This window comes from Nesoenas mayeri (assembly GCF_963082525.1).
Source record: "Nesoenas mayeri genome assembly, chromosome: 2".
Lineage (NCBI taxonomy): Eukaryota > Metazoa > Chordata > Aves > Columbiformes > Columbidae > Nesoenas > Nesoenas mayeri.
Window position 1 is genome coordinate 3,664,089 of NC_137543.1, and position 26,136 is coordinate 3,690,224.

The following is a 26,136-nucleotide window of genomic DNA, read 5'->3' on the forward strand; positions in this document are numbered from 1 at the left end:
CAGGTCCACCCTCTTAAGAATATTGAGTATTCTCCAAGCCAAAGCCTTTTTTCCAATGTAGAGAATAACAAGAGAGGGTGTGGAGGAAGGAGGTTACTATAGGAAACAGAAAAATCGTGTTGATAGGAGAACTGCCATACAGAGATACTTGAATACCTTGGGAGGAGTGAGCACAAGTCTAGCCTGGCCAGGGCTAAAGTAGAGGTAACAAACTCACCTGGAGCTAAGTCAGCTCTGTGCAAAGTTACTTGGGTGTCTATGTATCACACTCAGAGTTTTATGTGAAAAGGAGTTCATGCATTGAGTCAAGTAGCACCTCGATCTGTGCATCCCTGCACAACAGGGTATTGTCTCTGAAGAAGACCTGTTCTGAGTGCAGTACACCTGCACATCCCCTGTGCAGCCCTGCAAGAACCTGACTGTCTTCATGTTGAGTCAGGTGGAATGTTTCCCCATTACTGGCATGGCCAACATGGCATCAGGACAAAACACATGGAAAACAGACAGCTGTTCAGTCTTGTGGACAGCCCATGCTTGAGAACTGCGTATTCAACTTCTTGCTTGGTTACAAAGTCACAGGGTTAATCTGGGCAATTTACTGAGCTTATAGTTTCTCAGGATCCCGTATATAAAAAGGCTTCCAATGCTGCTTCTTCCTCTCCTTCTCCAAGCTTCCCAGGATATATATGGCATGTTGGGCAGCATTCACTTCTCACTTTAGCCAATGAGTCAGGTAATCTAAACTAAGTGTGCAAGATCTCTCTGTATGCACTGAATAGAGATGGACACCCCCAGAAATGATTCTCCACTTCCTAAGATCAGCTGTATGAACCAGCATTTGCAGGTGTTGACCTCTCCGTAAGAACACTTCCATTTCCAGCTTCAATGATGACTGAAGCTGAGATGACAAATGGAAGCAGGTTTGTGTGTTTTCTTGCACTTTAAAAAACACTAAGGAAAGATGAAGAATTACTCCTCTTGTTGTTGGCACAACAAAAGCATGATGGCTTGAGGCAGCAGATTGACTCCCCCTTCTCTGGGAACTCCCAAAGCTCCTTCCCTCCTAATCACTGCTGCGTATTGAGCATTCCAACCACTGAGCCAGAGCTATCAGCTCTTATGTTGTTTGGGCAAAGAGCTAGTTCATCTGAAAACACTAAGCCACTTAGTACTCCTGTCAATTATCCTGGCTAAAAAAGAAAACCCCGACCTCCATCAGCTACATTATGGAGGGAAATCCAACTATCACGTGCCTACAGAGATCTAATGACTGGATGGCATGAACATCTGCTTATCCCCTCTCTTTGCTGGATGCTATCAGAAGGTGCAAGTATGTATTGAAAGCCCTATGATAAAAAAAAAGACCCTAACTGATATAAGCTTTACTTTATTATAGAGGAGGGTAACTGCTGGCTTGTATTTTTGTCATCGTGATGAAATGATGGCACCAATGTGGTTTGATGTGTGATGACGGCAGTGAGAATAGAGGTAGCAAGAGCTTTTGTGCAGTTATTCTTCTGTAATCCTGATCCTGCTGCAGGGCAGTTATAACCCCCTCGGCAATGCATGAAACAAAAGCCTGATCCAAAAAAGAAATTGTGCATGTCAACAAGCCCATTCCTGTGGGACCCTCTAGGGCACCTGAGCCTTAGAAGACATACAGACCCTCCACTGGATAAAATGTTGGGCTGGAGAGAAACCGCAGATTATCACTTATATGTAGGGGACCAAATGTGGCATTAATCTTGTCTGAAATTGCTTCAGGAGGGATTTCATAGAGGACTGGCAGTTCTCAAGTTCTTTGAACCCTGACAGTTGAGATTTCTTGTGGCCAGTGAGTCTTTGACAGCAGGGAACCTTGATGAAAGGTATGTCATGTCTGGAGTGACACCTTCAACTCAAGTAATAACTGGCCAAGGCTGACTTTGGTGCTATGTTGAGACAAGGGTGAGGGGACAATAGAACAGACTCCCACCATGCACAAGCTGGTGGAATGTTCACTTTAACCATGACATCTTTTTGAACTAGAAGCAAACGTGATGTTTTTAAGGTCCCAGAGGCACTGATTTGAAGACCTGCATGTCACCTGCAACCAAGGAAGCTGCTCACGTGCACTGGCCATCTAAGACAGACTAGGAATAAATGCTGGCTGTGGAGGTACAGCCTGGTCTGAAAGCAACTGCTGGCTGCAGAAACAGCAGTTTCTGAAGGACTTATGTCAGAGTTTTCCACCATCATCCTGCTTTTCCATCCAGATAGGGAAAAACCAAGGCGTCATTAATCAGACATTTAGGGCACTCCAGAGAGGTCTGAGGTGGAAGGCTGAGAGCTGAGGCATATTATATTTCGGAATCAAACCCATCCCAGATTGCTGTCCTCTAATACTTTGATCTTCATTCCTGAAGGAGAAAACTATTCAAAACATGAGTGGAAATAAAGAGGGGCAGTCTTGGGTTGAAAGAACAAGCAAAGTACTATAAGAGAAAAAAAAAAAAAAAGAGCTTTCAGCTGAGCTTAAATACCAAAACGACAGCAGCCGCCGGTCCCACGAAGGCATAGAGAAGACCTCCCTCTAATGACAGCCAGCAGCTGGAAAATGGAGAAAAAAAAAAGAAAGTTACCCAGTGGCTAGCATCACTGACAGACATGTCTCTTTGCCTGCAGAGTTCATCCTGGGAGGTGAAACCCCATGGTAAAAAGAAGTCTCAGACTTTACAGAAGCAAGTTTTGCTTCCTTTTTCTCCTGAACTTGTACAAAGGCTCATTTGCCCATAGCTCTGCCTGTAGATTGGCATTTGACTGTTGACAGAAGAATGTATGCAAAATTTATGATGGTACTCTGTTTCAGACTAGGTCCTGGAAGCAATTTCATCAGCTTGTGGGCAAGATGATGCTCATGTCCTACTCACTCAGGCAAAGAAGTGGAAACAGTGGAAACTGTCCCTCGTTCACTTGCTAAACACTATGCCTGCCAGAAGCTCAGGTCCTGGAGTGCAGCTTATTTCTTCTCCTGGATCCTCCCTTTTGGGCTTGTTGCCATGGGGAAATTTTGCAACACAGCAGCAAGGTGGAAATTCATAGTGCCCCTTAAGTGGGTGCTCTTAGAGAATGAACATGAAGTTCCTGGTGCCTCTTCTGGAAACCAGCTTGTTCCTTCTCCCTCACACCATGTAACTTGAGGACTTCTCCTTTCTCCACTGACCACATGTGGAATTAGGGCTCCTAAACTGCCTGGTGCCCATATCCTGGAAAACTCTTCTAAGTGCTGATATGTACCATATTGGTGCCTACCACAGAGCCAGTTTCTCTTGATAGCATTTCTAGTCATTAGAGATCCAATCCACAAGATCCAAAGGAGTCCAGGATGAGGTATCTACATTCAAATCAGATTAATCACATCCTGAATTCCATTGACTGCTTTGATCAGATCTTTACCATCTAAGTAAGCAATACACCTAACCCAGTTGGAGACATCACTGGGAAAGTGAATCTTGTCTCTCATGTAAATAGTAGGAATATGTTTCAGGGGTCCTCACGATGCTCCTGCTGCACCATACATTCTGGTGCACTGCACATTACACACTGACATCCCCATACTGACAAACCTGGTGTAAAAAAAAACAAAAACAAAAACAAAAACCAAACCATTCTCACAGCTGAGCAGCTTGGGGTGTCTGGAGAGCCAAAAGGGACTTTCAGGCTGGACCATAAAATCAGGAAGGAGACCCTTTTACACTGTGAGGACAACCAGGCACTGACACAAGCTGATCAGGGGTGTTGTGGACTCTCCAACCCTGGAGATATTCTAAAGCAGTCTGGACACGATCCTGGGCAGCTAGCTCTGGGTAACCCTGCTTGAGTGAGGTGGTTGGACCAGCAATTCAGAGCATGGACACATAAATTCCAGGGCAAGAGAGGATGCAAATTTACACCGCACACAGCAACCCCACAGAAAGTTTGCGTGCTTTGACATCGCAGTGCCCTGGAGAAAATGTGTGATGCAGTAATCCTGTTTCAGCAGTAAACTACCGTACCTTTGCCACAGAATAAAAGCAGGCAACCACAATGGAGAGAAGACTCTCTCAAAGCTCTTAACCCATCTAACCCTGTGGTAATTCAGTTATGTGTCTGTACTCCTGGCAATATGGTTTCATTCTGCATCAGAAGCAAACTGATGTTGCCTTTCAGAGTCTCCCAGGAAATAAAGCCTTCCTGGAAAAATTTCTGGTTTGTTGATCACCCTCATATGTTTTTGTTAGCAATTCTGACTTGCAGAAAATGTTATTTTTTCACCCCAAAACACTGAACATTTGGGAAAAGAAAAAAAAAAAATAAAATCAAGAATTGAAAGCAGGACATTCTGTTTTTCTCTGAGGCCTGAATCTTGTTTATTTCTAAATTAAACCTGTAATGTGTTAATTTAATCAATTCTGATTTCTTCCTGATAGCAAGTTGCTCTGTTACAAACTGTTTGAGCAGCTGTAATAATAAAACAAGTAATCAGCTGGGGAGGGAGGGAATAAGAATGAAGCTTTGCAGGGCTGCAATAACTAGAGGTCTCCCTAAATGCAAGGAGAGGGCAGGGAGAACGGAAAAGACAGGGAGAACCAGGAAGGCTCCCAAATCCCAGTCCTTGCCTGGAACCTTTTCACAAATGCTCAATCCTAATTTCAACACTGTTTTTCTCAGGGTTTCTTCCAACTGACAGCTCAGCTGAAGAAAGGAGCTGACAGTCCTGCGTTCCAATTAGCAATGAGGATGTGGTGCAATGAGGACTCTCCTCCATGTCAGGTTGCTGGCAGCCCCTCTTCCCCTCTGAGCATCAGGATTTCTGAAGGCGAGTTCACACATCACCAAACACTGGTCCTTATCCCTTCTGACTGCCTGACCTCCCTGCCAGAGCATTTAATCAAAGCGTTTCCAAAGCTGTCAGAGGTGGTGGCTGACAGCAAGGGAAGAAAAAGGGTGAAGTGATATCTGAGAAGGGGAACTGACAGCAGACTCCAGCAATATATTAATCTAGTGGAGACGCTTTTAGCCTTCTGCCTACTAGGCGCAGAAAGATTTGCATTTCGCTAAGAGGTTCCCCAGGACTCGTCAAGGGATCTCTTAATAGATCTTTTAAATAAAATTACCACTAGAAGGGAGTGAGTGGTTTAACAATGCTCAGCAATGCCAGACTACTGCTTCCAAGCAGCACTTCCCCAATTGACAGCCGCTCTTGTGTTCAGAGCCAAAGACCTCTTTGCAAAACATCTGATCCTTTTGTGAATCTGCCACAGCAAAGATGTGAGGTTGGATGGCTTTTGTCCTGGTTCCGCGAAGAGCTGGCTTCTACCAAGACCTTCTTGATTACACTGTACAGCACTGCCAACAACAGGTCTCACCTCGCTCATGTGCAAAATTAAACAGCCCCAGTGAAACAACCAAGATGTTTGTATACCTAAGACTACAGCTGGACATCAAGGATGTCCCGCCAGTGTTAATTTAGAAATTAATACAGGAGCTGCTGAGATACCTGTGGGTGACAGAAGCCCTGATGCAATGACACACAAGGACCTCTGGAAGTTTGTAGTGTCCTGGCACTGCCCTCAGAAAAAATTTCGTAGACTCTCTTGTGGGGAAGGATATGAGTTCCCAGCTACAAGTAGCACAACCTCAATTACTCCCTTCAAGCTTTAGGAGGCAGTTGTTCAAGATTTAAAGGTCCAGAGTCAGTCTCTGGAGCAGTGGCTAAAAGGAAAGTTATTATTTAGGCATTCAGCCCATTACAAGGAGGTGAGCAGTGGCAGGTCCTCTGGAACTCCATTACATTTAAGACTTTCTTTAGGACTAGAAGTACAGCCTGAACCCTACTCCAGCAAGTCTCAAAAAATCTGCTAAATCTCCTTTCAAATATTGTTCATATTAGTAAAAAGAAAAATCCCCTTGTGTCCTCCTCCCCTCATTGTAGATGGAGAGTTCACACCACTGCAGAAGTGTCCTGAGCAATTAAGGCCTCTGAGTGAATGGCTGCTGGGGAATCACTGCTCAGAAAACAAGAGAAACAAAGCCCAAATCCTGCAGTACATATTCAAGTTTCGTCTTACCACTTGGTGACTCAGTCTGGCCAGCTAAATGGTAAATATTAAACGTTATCTTCAACCTTCTCTCATTTAGCACTGTGTGTGTTCTCTCTGTGTTATGCCTTGGAGACATGGCCAACCCTTCACCTGCCACCACATCTTGATGGGACAGGTCTCCATACTGCTGACCAGTTGTGTTTCACCATTACAGAACAGCTTCATCCCACGTACAAAAATAAGATAAGACAAAGGTGGGTGAAATCTTGCTTAGGGCCCAGGTAAACCACACTGTTGGAGGTTCCTTCCTTAACTTGCTCCACTGCAGCTGGCCACCTTGGTGTACCCTGCAGGTGTACAGTTTCAGTCATCATGAAAATAAGACATGTCAAGCATTTCATGCTCTGTCCCTTCCACCAGCTTTGCCCTGGGAATCTCTATTATGAAAATTAGTGCTACAATGCCTTCAACAGTTGCAATTGTCCCCAAAATTCTCTCTTGATCATATTCCACAGATGGATGCCAGGATTTGTGAGTGACATGAGAAAAAAAATCTTATGTTGAGTGTCGAATCCTGTGCTCAGCTAAATATTCAGAGCCCTGCGCTGTCTTAATGCTAATTTCCACAAGAAAATCAATGGGTGCTAATGCACTGCTCTCAGGATCAAGAAATTGAAGGGTTGGAAGAAGCTTTGGAAGACACTATGAAGTCCCTTGTGGTTTATCATGTCAGGTCCTGTCCCCTGCTTCACAGGGACGGATATGTTGTGGCTAGTATCTTTTCTTCTTTCTGCAAGATGGAAACATCATGTCTTGAAAGTCTGTCACTGTCCAGTTGAAATGTCCTGTGCCTGCCCTGTACTAACTAGAGACAAACCTAAACCAGCTTCTGAGCTCTGGCTGTAGCCTTTGCAACTACCTCACACATTTCTGCAATGCTCAGAAACCAAAAAACATCATGGGACAAGCTTGGATCCAAGTCTGTTTTCTGTTTATATGCCTTTCACTTTAAAAAGTGTTAAATCCAGGTCTGAACAACCTCAAGTTTTTGAGTTCAGCTCTGAAATTAGTGCTATGTAATGTTGACTTGGCTCTAGAGGAGGGCTAAAAACCAAGGGCCTCCTAACATGTAAATGTAAGAGAGCTTTTATGACTTCTGAGCAGGAAAACAAGGGTAAGTGTGAATGCACTGCAGTCTGTCGGGGCACCCTGCCTAGCTTGGTCCATATGAACATTTGTTTCGGGTTTTAAAATGCACCAATGTGCAAATGTAACTCTTGCTCCAGTGATTCTGTGATCCAGGGAACTGCTTGAGAGAGTCCAGCGTAGCCATGAAGATGATTAAGGGAGTGGAGCATCTCCCTTATGAGGAAAGGCTGAGGGAGCTGGGGCTCTTGAGCTTGGAGGAGACTGAGGGGTGACCTCATTAATGTATATAAATATGTGAAGGGTGAGTGTCAGGAGGATGGAGCCAGGCTCTTCTCGGTGACAACCAATGACAGGGCAAGGGGTAATGGGTATAAATTGGAACACAGCAGGTTCCACTTAAATTTGAGAAGAAACTTCTTCATAGTGAGGGTGCCAAAGCCTGGAGACATTTAAACCTGCCTGGACACCTTCCTGTGTAATCTCACCTGGGTGTTCCTGCTCCGGTGGGGGAATTGGACTGGATGATCTCTTGAGGTCGCTTCCAGTCCCTAACATTCTGTGATTCTGTGATGTTCAGCACCACTTTATGCTCAGCATCATGGCTTATGAACCCATCACGCCACCCATCTGGTGCAAAACCCAACTCGCCCCTCACTCCATGGAGATAGGACTGGGACCTCTTAACCAGCACACATGGGGACATCCATGCTGCTCGGGGCAGAGATGCAGGCTTGAATGCATTGCCAGTAAGTCATCTCTCTTTAGCTTTGGCTCTCGATAAGGCCAAAACCAGGAATTACAATAAGACGATAGTGTTAGGAATGTCTAATGGGCTCTCAGTGGAACTCTCACAACTTTGCTGGGACTCACTAGGATTCATAGAATCATAGACTCATAGAATAGTTCAGGTTGAAAGGGACCTTCAAAGATCATCTAGTACACCCCCTTTACAATCAGCAGGGACATCTTCACCCAGCTGAGATTGCTCAGAGTCCCATCCAGCCTGACCTGGGATGTCTCCAGGGATGAAGCATCCACCACCTCTCTAGGCAATCTGATCCCAGTTTACCACACACGGGGCTGCAGCATGAAAGAAGGACCAAACTGGTCTTGCTGGGGGATGAAGACCCCCTGTTATTTCAGTGACAAGCACTGTGATAGCAGAATGAGGAGACTGTGTCACTTGGGCTGCAGTTCACGGTGAGAGCAGAGAATCCTCTGCTACCCTCAGGCAACCAGCCAGACCATCAGGCTGCAAGGCCAGCAACATCCAGCAATTGGATGCAAGGAATGACAGAGCTTTTAGGGCTGAAACAAGTCACAGGATTAGCAGCAGCAAAAGAGTAGAGCTGCTGTGGTTAAACTTCCCCTGGAAATGATGGAAAATTGGGGCAGCCTGTTTGCCACCTCGCTGGTATGACAATTTGAGAGCAAAGCCCAAGGCCAGCAGATTTTGTCATGAGTTGACACCCTTTTGGCTGCAGTCTGGGAGGGCTTTACTCTGGAAAAAGGGGAGAGTTTTTGGCACACAGTGCTCCAGGCAAGTGAAACAGGGTGTGAGTTCCTGCACGTTCCTCCCTTCCTCATCCAGGTTCTTTTGTGTGGTCAACGTTGACGGGAAAACTGTGCTCTGGCTCTTAAGCATTAATGGGAAATGAGCTACCAAGCTTTTTTGCACCAGTTCCCACCAGTCTATGAGCAGAAAAGGAAGCAGAAATATTCAGGATATCCTTTTCATTTCCCTGATGCTTGCTCAACAAGTGATAGCACAAGAGGAAATGGCCTCAAGTTGCACCAGGGAATGTTCAGATTGGATATTAGAAAAAAATTCTTCCCAGAAAGGGTTGTGAAGTGTTGGAACAGGCTGCCCAGGGAAGTGGTGCAGTCACCATCACTGAAGGGGTTTAGAAGGCACGTAGACAAGTTTCTTAGGGACATAGCTCAGTGCTAGAGTTACACTATGTTATGGTTGGACTCAATGATCTTGAGAGTCTCTTCCAACTGGAATGATTCTGTGATTCTATGATTCATTATGAATTGTTCTCATGGACTTGCACAGCATAAAGTACCAGAAACAGCAGACTCATAGAAAAAAAGCTAAAGGGAATTTGGGATCTCAGCATCAATCCAGAAAACCAGGCTGTGTGTTGTCCTCCTTTGAGTCATACAACAAACACTGGATTCGTCTCCACTAGAACACACTGAGCTGGGTTGGGCAAGTCCAGACAGGTACAGCCAATGAACACAGATACCAGCACAGGCTTCAGCAATTGTATCTATGGATTTGCATTTGAGATACCCACTTTCCTGAGCACCCTGTTTTGTACAGGAATTTAGACTGCAGTGATTTAGACTGCAGAGTAAACTGAGAATGCTGCTGCTGCTGTGTTGTTTTAACACTCTCCTGCAATCTAAATGCAAACCCTGGACCATTTGGTCGTGGGTGTGCAGAATTACGGTGGGAATTGAGAAAGAGCAGGGATTTCACGTGACATCTTCTTAGTGGACCTGTCAAACTCTCGTCTATTGCTGGCCACATCTCCAGCTTCTGTCTTAAATGTTGTTCGCGGAGAAGACAAACGACTGGCCAAGAAGGCTCTGGGTAATGACAGGCTGCCGTAGGGATGGGCCTGATTTATTGCTAAATAGAATATTATCATTTTGTTGCCACTATGCATAGAATTTCTAAGCTATCTTTTCCACAACACAAAAATTAACTCTCTTTTTCTTCTTTTTTTTTTTTTCAGTTGTACTAATGTTCAGCTCTGAGTGATTCCAGCCTTGCCTTAACATATTTTTCACCTCTGCACAGTCTTATTCTGTTATTTCTACCCTGCTTTCCTTCCCTCATTATATACAAATAAGAGTTTCCTAAATGCAAATCCTGTGAAATTCAGAAAATGAGCAAATCCAGATTGCTTTCACAATCTTGGTTTGAAAAACCCATACTCATTCTAGTGCCTAAAAGTGAGCTGAGCTATTTTGAAATCCTGGGACCAATCAAGTAAAGCATTAAATAGATAAATACAAAAGCTGTTTTTAAATATCCTAAATTTCAAATGTGGCACATTTCCTCCTAAAGAATATATTAAAAAAAAAAACACTCAGTAAGAGAGATTTAGATCAAAGTGATGTCATACATGCAAGAGTTAAATCTAACTAGTCCCTATGAATTTGTTTTTAAAGGGATAAACAATTCACCTGGGCCACCTGATGGCTTGAACAGACAGGGAGGCATAATCCCTGCTTCTCTCTGCCATGGGCAGCACATCAGAATTTAGCTCCTGCCCTGATCTTGTGGGTCAATAACTGGATTTTGACAGAAGGGATGGAGAGTCAGATAGGAAGAATAAAGGAAAAAGAGCTTTACTCACTAGTTCACAGTGCCGTACCCCTTGGCTTTAGTAAATCCCACAGAAATGGCAACCACCAAGGCAGGGAGCCCTACGGAAATGAAACAAGAGAAAATTGGTCATTCAAGCATATGTGCATTTCTTCTCCCACTCAACCACATAATATGCCCCATTCTTCCAAGTGTTATCCTAGCACCATCTCTTCTACCCTGGATCTTCTGCAGAGACTGAATTCAGGACCTTCAGAGCCAAAAGCACGAACCCTTATTACCTCTGCTAATGAAGTAAATGCCATCAGCTGTAATTAGCTCATATCCTGTTGTGGTGTCAGCAGTTGTGTAGGGACTGACAGTACATGCAGATGCATAAAATACATTTATTTTATTCTTAGGTGCACAGGCTGCCCAAGAATATATAAGGGTGTCTCCTGAAGATGGAATATTCAGCCACAACCTAACACAAAAAAAACTAGCAAGGAGGAGATTAAGGGCTATGTTTGCTCTTAAAATAAAGTATCATGAACAATCCAGGTTCAAATCTCACCCTAAGTGAGACAGGAAAAGAAAAGGAAGCTGAATTTGCCCCCATCCCAAACAGGTCCCTTAAGTGCTGGGTCATGATCTATAACACAATTGACCAGGTGCCTTTGAAAAATAATGGGAAAGAGCATCAGAACATCAGGTCTTTCTGTAAAATAGACTACTACTTCTCTTGACAGAGAACTGCTCTCTTTTTGTGTCCAAAAGTGGAATAAACAAGAGAAACCAGCTGCCCTTAAGAAGACAGACTTTGTTATGCGTGTTGCAAAGGATGAGCAAGTTAGTCTGTGGCTGGGACACCACAATGTACAAAGTACAATGTATCTTCAGAGATGCCAGCATGGGGTGTCATTTCAGGTGCATAAAGGGGCAGAAGTACGGCCTTGATCTTACTGTTAGAATTTTCCACAGAATTAGGGTGAGAAGCATAAAGAAATCCTACTGGTTATTGGCCTAAAACTCTTAAATTCTGAAATTCTTAGGCCCTTGAACACCTAGACACAATCAGAACTAGCAAAAGACGCTAAATCTTGCTAATAGTCTTCTGATCCTTCTTATCCCTGCCACAGTAAACTGCTCAAGGATCTACAGAGGAGATTGGGAACTTTTCTGGTTCACTAGCACCAACCCCGTTCTTCCCTTTCACTAAAGAAATGTCTGGATGTCGGCTGGTAACATCTGCTTCTTCAGCTAAAGGGGTCTCTGTGTGGCTTTTTATAGCCCTCCTTCCTTGTGACATGATGAATTAAGCTGTCTCAATGCTAAAGATGGGCAAATCCCATGAAGAATTAGCAGGATCAGTAGCCAGCCAGGATTAGTGTTTCTTGACAAGACCCTAATTCGTGTACTGTAGAGGTCACAGCAGGTGGCTGCAGAAGATGCTGTAGATCGAAGAGTGTGTGTGCAGACACAGCATCCAAACTATAACCCTGGCAAGGTGGCCACTCAGCAATAAAAATCATTGCAAGATTGATTAATAGTGAGGGTCTGCAGCCAGCTGGGAGCTGTAAGGCCAAATTGGATGGAATATACAGCATTTGAGATTTATCATAAGGAGAAATGTTTCTATTCCCATATAAAATTTCCAAGCACAGTTCACATTTGATTGGTACAAAACCAACAGGAAGTGGGTTTAAAAGATACATGTTTGGGGTTTATTTGGTTTAATGTTCTTCTTTTTTTTTTTTTTTCCTTTTCTATTTTATTTATTTATTTTTAATTAATGTTATTTTTGTCACTTGTTTCTCTTGCTGAGCCTCCTTTACACCTCCTCTGGATATATCCCGGTTCCTGAATTCACCATGATGCCATCACTATGGCATCCCATGGCAAGCACACCAAGAAATCACATGTGGAAGGACTTTTACAGGAGTATAGTTTGATGCAACAGACCCTGTGAAAGAGGAAAAGTTGGCAAAGACTCTGCCAAAAATAGCAACTTGTTCCTTGCAAAATGTTTCTCTTAGACGTGATAATTATGCAGAAATACAGACTTGGGCTGTGAACTCGCTGGGTTACAGGGACTGGCTTATACTGAGCCTGGCTAGGAGTCTCGGCTTGTACTGAAAATGGATCTGTACAAGCAGCGTTTACTGAAGGTGGTAGCTATACCATGGTACCCTGTTTCCCCGAAAATAAGACAGGGCCTTACACAGTTTCTGTTGCAAAAGGTGCTTATTTTTTTACATGTATGGCTGCCTGAATGCTATTTAAATTAACTTTCTTAATGAACTGTAACTGGGGCTTATTTTTGGAGTATGACATGTATTTTGAGCATCCTCAAATATCCTGAAAAATCATGCTAGGGCTTATTTTTGGGTAGGGCATTTGGGGTAGGATTTTTGGCTAGCTGAGTCAAAGAGCATCCTAACGAGGGGTGCTGTACTCCTTTGTCTTGGGAGACCTGTTAATGGTCTAATCACAGTTAGATTTGATTAGATTGAAAATAAAAATATCAAAAATTTTAATCTACTTTTTGATTATTTGAAAGGAAGTTATTCCTAACTGTTCTGTTCCATATACTGTGTGTGTTTTGTATCTTTCTAGGCAGTTACTCATGCTATGTAGTCACTGGCAAGATTTTTGGGAGCTTTCTGCAAAAAGTGAGTTTTACATTCACAATTCCAAAGAAATGCATTAGAAACCTGTTTTGAAGAGTTTTGTACTTCCAAGTCAAAGGAGAATCAGGTCGTGTATTCATCATGTCCCACTAGAAAAGGTTGTTTGCTAGTAATTACCAAGAGCTGAAACTCTTATGGATAACTGACAACCCACTCAAAGCTTGAGACATGGCAGCATTAAAAATCCAGTTGTGGAATCTATTAACACGGTTGTGAAAAGACTGACAAAATTATTTCTTCTTTAGTGGGGTTAAATATGATGACTGAATTGTTTCTAGGGAATAGTTTGTTTATCTGTCCTAAAAAATAACAGAAAAAAAGTCTCTATTTGCTAAAAACTCTTTTCTGGAAAGGCAAAGTTACGTGCCCAAGAGGAGAAAAAAAAAAAGGGAACAAATGTCACTTCTGATGAAAACCACTGTAGCTTCAATGAGCTACAGCTGACAGCAACTGAGAACTTGGCAAAGATGTCTAGAAAAAGGGCTTAGAGAAATGCTAATACGTGAAGGGGGAGTGGGGGAGAATGAGCCTATGACAAAGTAAATTGTGCTAATGATTTCAGATTATGCTCTTTAAAGCATATTTTCAGCTTCTTTCCTCTTAGAAGTACCATTAATCCCAGCTCTACAGCTAAAGTCTAGCAGGATGCTAAATATCAGAAATTCCCTTGCTGCTTTAGCAGGCAAGAATGTTCTTCATTTCTTGTCCTAACCTATTCTAAATGGTTATTATGCATCATTTATCAGCCGGTGCATCCTAGCTCAGACATGATTACATTTTACTAACAGTGCAAATTATGCTTCTACACATGTAGGGTTTTTTTTCTTTTAATCTGTACAGACTACAAATGTGAATGTTGCTCATCCAAAATTCCATTGGCTAATGCACCCATCTGTCCCAGCTTTTAAAAAACAGAAAAAAGAAATCCCTTTTTATTACCTAGAAAAGCTATTAGTCTGTTGTGTTTGATATCCTTAATGTTCTTTGTGTCACAGAGTGTTTGTGTATTAACATATGCACAAAAACACACAGGCACATGCAGCCTGTGCTTTGCACTCCTGCTACACACAATCACTATAATTCAATAATACAATTTATCTTCTACTGTAAGCAAAAGCTAGGAGGGAAAACTTAAAGGGATGCAGGTGCTGGAATGAGGACGGCTCTTGATGTGCCAGAATAAATCACATCAGGGAACTTCGTAAGCATCAGAAATATCTTGCCTGGGGTGAAATGCTAGACTTCAGTAGTAAAATGAGACACTAATACAGCTCAGACATACAACGCTTTCTCTCTCCCTTTCTCTTTTTTGCCTGCTTGCTTTTGAGCAACTTTTTGTTCAAACGCACGCGTGTTATTGCTTTGAAAGCCCAGGTTATGAATTTGTGTTTGTTTTCTACTACAGAATGCATCATTTAAGGCTAATAAATTAAACATACGGAAGAGGCAGAGGGAGAAAAATTAGCTACAAGCATCTGCACCAGTCTCATAGTTTATTTGTCTACAAAAGGCCCTGCTGCCATGGAGACAGGATTTCAGAGCTTGTTTCACTCCAGATTGCACGTGGAAGGAGATAGCAAGAGAGAGAAAAGAAGAAAGCCAGAAAGAGACTCACATCCAGGAGAAACCACCCCCAGTACACCCTTTAAAAACTCATCCCCTCTCAACTCATCTATTTTGTGTGACCCTTGGGTGCACTGGGCAGCAGGCAGGACTTACAGCCCCCGCTTATGTTATTTTTAACCATCTCAAACCCTCTTGACACCCTCAAAAGTGTTGCAAGCAACTTCTGACAAATCTTCTACAGAGCATCAGTCCCTCTTGTGGCCCCGTATCCTGGAGGGAGACACCATTTCACCACCCACCCTGAGGAGATGCCCCACAGAGCCAGGATCCTCACCCCATCCGAGACACAAGAAGCGCTTGCGGATGATGCGGTTCCGTAACCGGCCCGTCACGGCCATGTAGGACTGCCAAGCCTCGGTCAGCACCCAGCAGAAAGAGGAGAGGAAGAAGAAGTGCAAGAAAGCCGCCACTAGCGTGCAAATCACCTGGAGAGAGGAGGGAAGGAGGACACATGAGAGGAGCAGCAGGCAGAGAGGATAGCAGAAGGAGCAGGGAGATGCTTCCAAACCAGGCTCTGGAAGACAGAGTCATGGAGATCAGGAGATGAAAAGACATTCTAGGAGGGGGCAGTCCCCCCACAAGCTTCAACCTAGCAAAGGACCAAATAGTTTGCTTCAAATTTAAGTACTGCATGGAAATCGGCTTTTCTTAAGCATGAGCTCTAAAATAATCCTAAGGTGTTAGGGCAAGTGGTGATGATTTTAAACTAAAGGAGTGGAGATTCAGGCTGGACATGAGAAAGACATTTTTTACAATGAGGATGGTGAAACACTGGCCCAGGTTGCCCAGAGAGGTGGTGGATTCCCCGTCCCTGGAAACATCCCAGGCCAGGCTGGACGGGGCTCTGAACAACCTGATCTGTGTGAAGACGTCCTTGCTCATGGTAAGGGTTGGACTGGATGAGCTTTCACTGTCCCTTCCAACCCAAACTATCCCATGATTCTATAGATTCTATAAGTCCACAGTTAACATTTTTGTTGAAGTCGTGAGCCCACATCCCATCCTGGTGCTTTCTTGGCTTCAGTAAGCTATATTTTTTTCCAAGCAATCAAAGCCATTGCCACAATACTTTCAGGGAGGACGGAGGAGTTAGTAAGCCATGCACTAATCTGAGCTCAAAAGGTCTGCAAAACAGCATGTCGTTGACAGCTGAGCCATAGAAATGTAATCAGAGGAAGGCAATTTAGACAGTGTCGCTGCCAGGGAAGGATCGCTGAGGGAAGGAGTTAAGTGAAAGAGTTAAGCTGTGAGAGTCAGGTGAAAAAAAAAAAAAGCACACAACAAAACCTACATTAGAAGGAATTTCATAATGGTGAGCTCTACTACTCGGTGGGGAAATCTCTCAAAGGAAATGTAGGAGCTAAGCCATTTAAAATTAAACTGAGGAAAGTACTAGCAAATGCATTATGAAGAACAATCTTGTAGTGCCAGGGAGATGGACTGGAAAGCTGACAAGCTCGTCTTTGTTTTTAACTCAGCAAGGCCAAATCTTTCACTGGTGCAAATTGGTGCCGCTCTGTTTAACTCTGCCAGAGCTGTGCTTAATTTCCACCATCTGCGAGCTGGAAAATGTAGATCAATTTACTCAAGAAGAAAATGATGGAAGGAAACTTCAGTGGCTGCTAAGGAGAAGGGAGAGAAAATGGACTTTAAAAGTGACTCAGGAAAAAAAAAAAAATGGCTTAAGGGATTCAGGGTAGGGGGATGGGGAGGTTTATAATGAAGAATTTCTCTGCTTTGAGCTATATTAGGAAACACGGACTTTGGGTTTACGGTCAATGAGTCTTCCTCTTTTTTCATTCACCAGCATCTTTTAACACAGAGTTCTCACGCACGGAATGTCTTTTATCATGATTTTATCAGATTGCTCTCAATTCATACACTGGTACAAACCGATGTTATCAGATAATGTGAATAGAAGTAAGATCGTGTGTTCTCTGAGATGGAAACCATCTTTTTGTTCCATATTTGTATTTGACACCAAAACTCCTGGTATTCTATCTATAAATGGATTCTGGGTGACAGCTCAGTACAAATAACACAGTTCAATATGATAATTTCAAGTTATTTTCACATTTTAAAAGAACCTTAAAAAGATGGTTGGTATTCATCAGCTTACAGACCTACATAAAACAGTTGCAAATACAGGATGTTTTATGGAATGGATTTCAAGATACTGTTTTTTTAGAACTGATTTTTGACTAACATCAGATATGACACTGTTTATTTTACTGTTTTGATTCTGTTCTGCACCAACACAGTTCTGCCCATTTCGACAGCAGTTTGTAAAGGGGAGAAAAAAACTTTGCTTTCCAATTTTACACCAGCAAGATACCTTTTCCAGGTATTTTTTTCTCAAACAGGCAGTTTTGATAGAAAGGGAAGGAGAAAAGAGGAGGGGAGCACAACAGAAATGTGCGCATCTCAGCTGGGCCAGTATAAACTCGTTGCCTCAAAATTCCAGCTGTGAATTTGGCCAGCTGATGGGCAGGCATATATTTGCTTCTGCTACCTCTGCTCCAGGATTTTCCTTCCTTGTAAGGAAAAAAAACATCTCCGGGAAGGTCCAAGCACAGGGATATGCTGTCCCAAGCTGCTGCAGAAAGATCTAGCAGAGCTTGTCAGCCTGTCAAGGCCATTAGCCCTTGTTTTCCTTTAAGAGGAGAAATCTGTTTCCTTGCAGCACATGGTCATGCCTTTGAGTATGGTCACTTCATGCAACATTCATTTCTTTTGTACCACGTTATTGCTGACTGTAATTTTTTTAGCCATTTCCCAGGCCTTTCATCTTCAAAAAGCTTACGAAATCCAGGCATGGAGTCTTGCCTTTGAGGTTCCACGGATGGAAATCAAGGGAGAATTTGGCATTTCCAGGGTAACTAATACTGTAGAAATTCTCCCAGAGTAACTGCAATTATAAATCAATCACCAACATTTTAAGGCACTCCATTGTCAATAATTGAATGTGAATAAAATCTTAATTTACACCCCTTCGTCTCTTCTCTGTATAGTCTTCTTTCTCTGTTCCCTGGCAGAGACTGTTTACTAGATGGCTGAGCGGAAATCCAAGAATAACCTTTCTATTTATGGTCTTTCATGCATATGTATGTGCAAAGAGCTAATCTGCCTCATGCAATCACAGCCGGGAGCTTTGAATCCTTACTAACAGCTCTGACAGAGAACACACAGAGTGATGTGAGAAAACAGCACGAGGGAGAACTCGGGCTCACAACTCTGCTCTGAAAGGGGTGGGAGAGGGTGAAGACATCCACTTCCTGCCTTGGAGTGAAGAACAACCAAAGAGGACGTCCATCCGTGGTTTATCATGTTGAGTCATTGCATAGATAAGCTTCTTAAGGACATGATTTAGGTTAATGGATGGACTCAATGATCTTGAGGGTTTCTTCTAACCAAAATACTTCTATGGAAAGAAGCTCTTAGTACACATGTGGAGCTGCAGACAATACAATCAGGGAAAGTGAGACCTTATCTCACCTTTTCTCCACCTTTTTTCCCTAAGAAAACCTTTTTGGACATGAAAAAAAGCTCTGCTTTGTAAAGATAATTTCTGAAGGGCACTTCTTTAATAGAAACAGAGCTGGTTGGCTGTATCTCTCTGCACTTCTCTATACACATTTGATTCAAGTAGCTATAAAACTTTCCTTAAGACATAATGTAGCACTAACACAAATGTTAGAAATTAGTCTCTGTGATTGATTAAACCTTGAGGCTTCTCTGCAGAAATGCTTCCAAAAGTGACAGCATGCTCTGGCTGCCAAAGTAGACATTTAAAAAAAACTGGCTGGTCACTAGTTGCTGTTAATTAAAAACTAAATTTTGACTTCTGATAGCAACTTTGGCAACAGGAGTAATGGAGGACACTTCTTGCCTCGGTTTTTGCATAGCAGAGTTAGGATGGTTGGAGCACTTGGGAAAATGTACAACATGAAAATGCTAATGATGAACAGTGATTTGTTATATGTCAGATGTCAATGGGGAAATTGAAAGTACTTTAGCTGGAGAAAAGTCATACAGGCAACACGCGCCTCTCCATCTGGGTCTCTAACATGTAAAGGTATGTACGTGCAATCAGTGCACATGGCTTGAAAGTCCATGTTATATCTTGCCTTTATGGCTCAAGTATCACTGTGATCTGCAGTGAGTTCCTCGCATTCCCCGGCTCTGCAGTGTGCACAGTGCATCTGACTGATCCTTTCTACCCTGAAAAAAGCTGATTTTTTGGGGGCTATGTTTGCTAACATCTGCCAAGCGCTTTAAGCTCAGAGTATAAAAGTTGCTGGAGAAATAAATGTAAAGCTAAGATGTTGGATTTGTTTTTGTTTTTGTTTTTGTTTTTTTTTTTAATGCCTTTTCTCAATCTGTCTTTCTTTGTAATTTTTGGAAAATAAAATAGTTAAAGCCTTGGAAATAACCATGTTTCTTCACTGTGCCATGTGCCAGCTACTCTAGGCAGATATTCAAAAATATCACATTGGTTTTAATCAAAGCCCTGAGGATGCTGACAAATTATCAAAGGGAGAGTGAGAGAGAAAATTGAAATCTGCCATTTAGTTGTGTCTTTGACGTGTTGCTAATTAACAGATGGAGGAAAAATGAGGAAGCATTGCCTGAATGGATCATTCCAGTGCTAAATCAGGGGAAAAAGCAAACAAACAAACAAAAGCCCCACTGGTCTCCTACCTTATTCCGGGTCTGGGTTTGTCCGATTAAGATGAGAGCGTTGGAGGAGATGATGGATAGGCAGAAGTTGATAAGAATGACAGAGCGCTCTGAGCGAATATACCTGCAGCAAGAGAAGAGGAGGAGGGAGATCCACCTTGTTATAACTTCATTAGGTTAATTCTGAAAAGCATAAACCAGGTGCAGGTTGCATTGGGCCAGGCTCTAAGGAGGCCATGGTAAGACTTTGCCCATTTTCTGCAGATCTCGTGTGTTAAGCAGACAAGAACAAGGGGAAAAGGGAGGGGGAGAGCTTGGGTGTAGTGCTCAGCTCACACATCTCTCCATCCTCCCCCATCAATGCTGGAGTTATGAGCATGAGTCAACAAACAAGGGGCCAGCCTGGTCCCTAGCCTGAGCTGCTCCTAAAACAGTAGAGTGCTGCAAGTCTTCTTCAGTTCTGGTTACTTGAAAAGGGGGCTTGAAAGGGAGCTTAAAAGAAAACATACAGGCAACACATGGAGAGAGTCCCAAATAAGAAGAGCCACAGGCATGCTGGCGATGAAAGCAGATTACGAATGCATGCACCTTCACAACAAAGTGTTTGTGATTCAGCATTCCCCTTTCTTTAACTTAAAAACCCATCCCAAAGTGAGAAGTATTTGTGGCGCCTTTTTTTTTTTTTTTTTTTCCCTTTGACGGAGAGGCTTAACACTTCTCAAAACTAGGCCAAATACGTAACTGCAGCTGTGGGTCTGGGACATTAGGGATCTAAGTTAGGAAACTGTTACCTTCAGCACCTTGCAGGAGAAGGCTATTTGTCATTTCTGATTTGCAAAGTGCAGCACAGCACCGACTTGCTGCTGAGGTATGTGCACGACAATTAATTCAAACGACTGGCTACGGAGGAAATTTTCTTTGAAGGCACTATTATGTACCTAATAAAATTAAAAGGGAATTGCAAAAGTGCACGTCTTCAAGGATTGACTCAGGACCTGACCATACCAACACTCATACACGTGAATAATCAAAACGATTCGGCAAGCACCTTGCTTGAATCCTAAGTGAGTACAAAGTAGATGCTGATGCTTATATAAGTTAGAAACATATCTATTAATCATCCACATCATCCTTGAAGGCTAATGCAGGATTATTTTCTACATTCCAGCACATCAACTATTTATATTGGGAATTTGATTTCATTAACTAGTTTTAGCAGGAGTGATTTGGTCATGTTTTGGCTGCAGAGTTTTGAGTTTCTTACTAGGTGAGCAGGACAAGTTTACTGCATTCTCTGTTATGCCCAGGGTAAATTTCTGCTTTAGACCTAGTGAACACTGCAAAACTTAGATTTTAACTTCCCTCTGAGTTTTATGTTCAGATAAACATCAACATCAAGGATATGCTTTCCTGAATACAAAAAGTCACTGAAGCTATTATGAGTTTGTTGAAAACCTGGTTAACATGTACTTATCCCTGAAACTTGCCCAACCTCATAACAGACTACAAAATTCAGACTTCCAGCCTGAACCCAGGTAGAAATGGGGTTGACTGCCTGAAAAAAATGAGCCTTTGGTTCCTTTCATGGCCAATCTGATCCCAAATTTACCTGTGTAATAGGATTCAATACAATGCTATGGATCACCTGGGTCCTATTCCGTTTGTGGCTACCAAGGGTACTGAGCCATCAATCTGTCTATGATTGTTTGAAGCAAAACATAAAGTATCCAGACAGCAGCTTCTGGGGGATAGAAATGGAGATTTGGACTCTGCCCTGGTGGGAATAAGATGTAATAAATCTGTATAACACCATTATGATCCAACTGACATTGGTGTGCACTTCGAAAGACTCCTCACATCAAAAAAAGGTAAAAATTTAGTTGACCATAAGTATAGTCTGTATATGAATGTAAGGGAAGATAATCCAGCTGTCTTCAGAGTTTTTACCCCCTTAAACAAGCCTCTCCTTTCTCCACATTTCCCTTGATGCATCCTGTTCCCTAGACCCCTGAACCTCTGAAGAATGAGACAAGGATTGACAACATGCGGAATCACAGAATCAGAATAATTTCAGTTGGGGAAAAACTTCTCGAGTTCCCAGTCTAATTTCAAAGTCAGATCAGGTTCCTCATGGTCTTGTCCAATCAAGTTTTGAAAATCAACAAGAACAGAAAAGTCACCACCTCTCCCTGGTGACTTGTTACGGCACTTAACCATTCTCATGGTCAAGGATTATTTTCCCTTACATCCAGCTGGATTTTCTTCTGCTGCATCTGGTGCCTCTAGGTCTTTCCCTGTATAACTCTGAAAATATTTTGACTCTTCCAATTGAATCACGCCTTATTCTCTTTCCCTCCTTTTACATCATATTACCCAGCTCCCTAAATATCCGCTGGTCTTGCTGCGACATGCTGACATACCTACAGAAACCCTTCTTGATGCCTTTCACATCCCCTACCAGTTTCAGATCCAGCTGAAGTCTGACCTTCCTAATTTAATCATGCAATGTTTCCATAGTCATCCTTGGTAGTCTGACCTGGCTTCCAAACATTTCCTTGTTATGGTTCAGCTCAATCTAAGTTTCCATGTTATACTAAGACACTCTTCTGCCATGCTTGCTTTTTTTTTTCTTTCCATTTCCTCTTCCACAACACAGGATGCTTCACAGAAAGAAATCACCATTCCCATCCAGATCCTCTGGCCAAAGAAGTCAAGAACTCAAACTAAAGAGGAAAAAAAAGCACAGAACTTGAGGGATTTTGCCAGAGGAGAGAGCTCCAGCAAAGGCAGAGCTACTCCAGGGTGCTACACTTCAGCTGATACATGGACTCTGATTACTTATCAAAATATGCTGTACTCAGTCACCGAAGAAGGGGAAAGCTCACTGCAAATTTAGGGAACTTCTGCTCTGGCCTGGACCCTCCAGGATGTGGGGAAGCCCTGTGCAAACTGGGACAGATGGAAAAGGTGGGAAAACCCCACAGTCTGTCTCTCTGTCCCCATTATGCTCCTTTCCTCTCTGCAAACACTGAGTCACTCTTGCTTTCTCACTGTGCACACACACATCCTTCTCCACACAGTCACTTACTCATCCCTGTTACCTCCCACCAGGGCCACGGAGTGCATCAGCATTTCTAGTGAAAACAGAGCTCCTGGGTTTAAAGTAAGTGTTAAAAGCCCCTTGAGAGCTCATCGACAAGCACTAAATCAAGCCTCAGGCTTCGATGGGCAGGGAGCGAGAAAAGCTCACACTCATATCTTTCAACAATATTGCATTCACCCAGCCGACGCCAGTGAAAAAGGTCTGCCGTGCCCCACATGCTGATGGACTGGTGGAAGAGCTATTCAATAGCAAGAATTGATCTCCATGCTATGGAAAGGTCACTGACTCCAGAGGCTGTCGAATTGCAATGAGTTCAGGGATGGAAAACACATTGGGGGCACTCCAGAAATACCACCGTGTCAAGGAGCTGCTTGAAAAGAGTGGTACAAACCAAAGCTTAGAGAAACAGAGTACTAAGTCATTTCACCTGTTCTGACCCTTGAATGGTTCCTTTTCTCCCTAGTTTTTCATCTTCATGTCAGTTTTCAGTAGGGAAGTTATTTTTCTTTCAGTTTCCCCTCTTTTTCCACATGGGTGGTGGACCACGTGGCCCACACACAGACCATGTCTCCAGCTGTGACCCGGGACAGCCACTGCCAAGATGTAATAAGGTCACTCCACTTTTATGGTCCACTGTGTCACTGACCTCTCTGTTGAAGCTGCTAATAAGGCCAGAGATGCACCATCTGCAGCAGAATTTTCACAGCCATCTGTCTACTGGGAACTGGAGTGAGTCCACCAACAGGCCACCAACAGCCGTCAAACAGAAACAACGTCCAGTTTTCAATGAGACTGTGCCAAGTTGGCTGCGTCTGAAGCGATTGCTTGCATCAAAAAGCTCATGCCATTCATGCTGATGGCTGAGTAGGTGCCACTAAGGAGTGACCATCATTTGGGGCTTTTGAATGGGAAGCGGAAGGTAAATTAATTTCCTCTCCGATATGCAGCCCAAAGCTGTGATCACCTCCTTTTTACTCTGCCCCTTTTTTCTTTACCTTGTTCCTTTCCCTCTTTCTCCTCTGCCCTTTCTTTCTGCTTCCCATGTATAAACAAATCCTAGCTGGGCAAAATTCTGGGAAAGCTTCCAGACTGTCAGCCTCAGTGAGCCTATTCATCAGAAGTGTTTCATACTCAAGCTGATCCTATGTGTGCATGCTCCAGATGCCTTTGTCCAGAGGTCTGAATGGGAAATTTCCCAGCCAAAGCTCTCTGAAACAGCTGAGCTCTGGTGAGTGCTCTCCACAGAAGACCAGGCAGCTAAGGCATGAGGATTTTCTCCTCTGCATGGTGAAAAAGAACTGCTTTGATATGGCTCCTGTATTTTATCAACAGCAGCTGGAGTAATACTGCTTATCCCACTTCTTAGCATTGCTCCAGCTGTTGTCTATTGGGCTATATAATGTCTAGGGCAAAACAAAGTGGGAGCCAGGAGACAATGTTGACTTGACTATGATATTCCTGAGACCATTAATAGGACAGCACATTCATGTCCAGCAGTTATGCCTAAAATAAAAAGGACACACAGAGTGCTCAGGGCTCGGCCATGGGAATGCTGTGAAGTTCAGAAAACATGAAAACATGATCTACAGAGAAAAAATGAAACAAACTCAGCGCACCAAAGAGAAATTCTAGAGATCACTTGATCATGCTTTACAAATATTTACACAAAGAGACTTAGGATAGAGAGCCCTTTAATCAAGATATAGCTGGTCTCAGGATCACTTGGAAATACATGTCCATCCTTGGCTAGCTCAGAAATGCCCATTCAAGCCTCCCATAAACATGTCTCCATACTCATGCTGATAATTTTGAGCATAGGCATAATGCAAAGGCTGGAATAAGAAATTAAAAAGAGCGTATTTTAAACGGGGCAGGAAATTAACTTCACTGTCCTCAATAACAGTAAATATTGAGGGGCACACTCCTGGAAGAAAATACATCATGTTATTCCAAATGACTCTGGCATGCTCCAAACTGATTCAACCTCATGTCTAAACTTGGGTTTCAGATCCTGAACTTGTTTCTGATAGGAAAGACAGGGTGAGGCTCGAACACTTGCTCTGTCCTAACTTTCCACTTGATCCTGACACCAGTGACACCAGTAAGTCACCTACCAGCGCTGCCCAGTGCTGCCCAGCCTGAGGAAAAGCAGGAGAGGACAGGGACTTGAGCACATCCAATGATACCCCAGGCACGGAAAAACCTGAGTTCTAGATAAATGTTGTTATGATCAGTCTTCAGCTCAGAGCACTTGCCATAATCAACTAGCCACTATGCACTGTCACAGTATCAACAAAAAAGCTGCAGTTTTGCCCGTTTTTTACTCTCTTGTTTCTTTCCTCTATCAAAGGGTAGAAAAAGTTATCTCAGTTCACAACTCTGAACTGAATTTACCCTTTCCTTCCTACTAAGAAGAATCACTTGCCAAAATAGCATCCTCAGAGCGATCCCTTCTCCCAAAAGGGTAATCAATAATTTCCAGACAGTATATTATCTGTAGCCACTCCATTTCAGTTTCACAGTCATTTACCTGGTTTTGGTTTTCTTTGTTTTACTTAGCTTAGAGTCATGAAGCATGTTTGCTGTGGGTTTAGGAAAGGCATGGGTCTAGTAGTATAAATTCAGACCTCGTTCAATGCAGTATGGGGAGATAATCCCTTGCACACCTCGGGTCCTCCAGCTTATACAATACATCAAAACGTTTCTAGCAGGAGTATGAGCCAATGTGGGCCTCTATTCAATAAAACTTTGCTACGAAACCACTTCAGCTGCTATAAATAATACAATTTAATGTTGCACCTGACCTGCTTATAGGTGTACAGGAGCTCTCTGCAATGGGTGGTACTGAGTATTCCAATATGCATCTGAAGCAAAAGGTAAAACATAGCTAAGAGGTTGGAGAGTTATTTAGACCATGCAGTTTATCATCCTTAAGCTCCTGAAAAGTGCTGTCAGTTCTTCAGGCCAGGTGTTTTCATAGCAGGTCATGGGTGTTTTGATGTCATCAAGGACCCAAGCCAGAATACCTTGAAGCAGTCTGCCTGCCAGAAGGCAGTGCAGGTCCACCTCTCCACAAAACAAGGTTTCCTGGGGTATACAAAAGCATCTAAACCAGTACACGGCTTTTGAAAATGGAACAATGCGACTCCATGGGGTCATGGCACTAATTTCACTGTACTAATTTCTCTGGCACTAAAAGGAAAGAATAATGCCAACTAAGTCACCATGATGACTTTTTGCAGGACCCGCTCGTTAGCAAACGGTTGTTCCTCAGGCACCAGACACCCAAAGCAGGAGAGCAAAACCTCCAGAATCCATGAAGATCAAGAGACAGTTACTTTCCCCAACAAGAAGAGAATGAAAGTCATACCTCCAAACAGAGACATAAATGATAATCAACAGCAAAAGTGTCAGCGAAGATACTCCACAGCCTACAATTAATGTGACAGAGGGGACCAGCACCTTTTCCATGTTCTGAAAGAGAGAAAGTAAGACATTAAAAAA

General features: G+C 43.0%; 1 protein-coding gene across 1 annotated transcript in view; it reads right to left on the minus strand.

The window, feature by feature from the left end:
- Nucleotides 1-26,136, minus strand: part of ADGRB1 (adhesion G protein-coupled receptor B1) — a gene marked incomplete at its 5' end in the record, with an annotated part of 209,848 nt that overhangs the window by 41,050 nt on the left and 142,662 nt on the right. Inside the window, 6 exons of the mRNA XM_080338844.1 lie at nucleotides 2,523-2,589; nucleotides 10,586-10,655; nucleotides 15,124-15,274; nucleotides 19,551-19,653; nucleotides 24,747-24,842; nucleotides 26,003-26,106. Of these exons, the coding sequence (XP_080194970.1) occupies nucleotides 2,523-2,589; nucleotides 10,586-10,655; nucleotides 15,124-15,274; nucleotides 19,551-19,653; nucleotides 24,747-24,842; nucleotides 26,003-26,106 (591 nt within the window). The remainder of the gene's footprint in view (nucleotides 1-2,522; nucleotides 2,590-10,585; nucleotides 10,656-15,123; nucleotides 15,275-19,550; nucleotides 19,654-24,746; nucleotides 24,843-26,002; nucleotides 26,107-26,136) is intronic.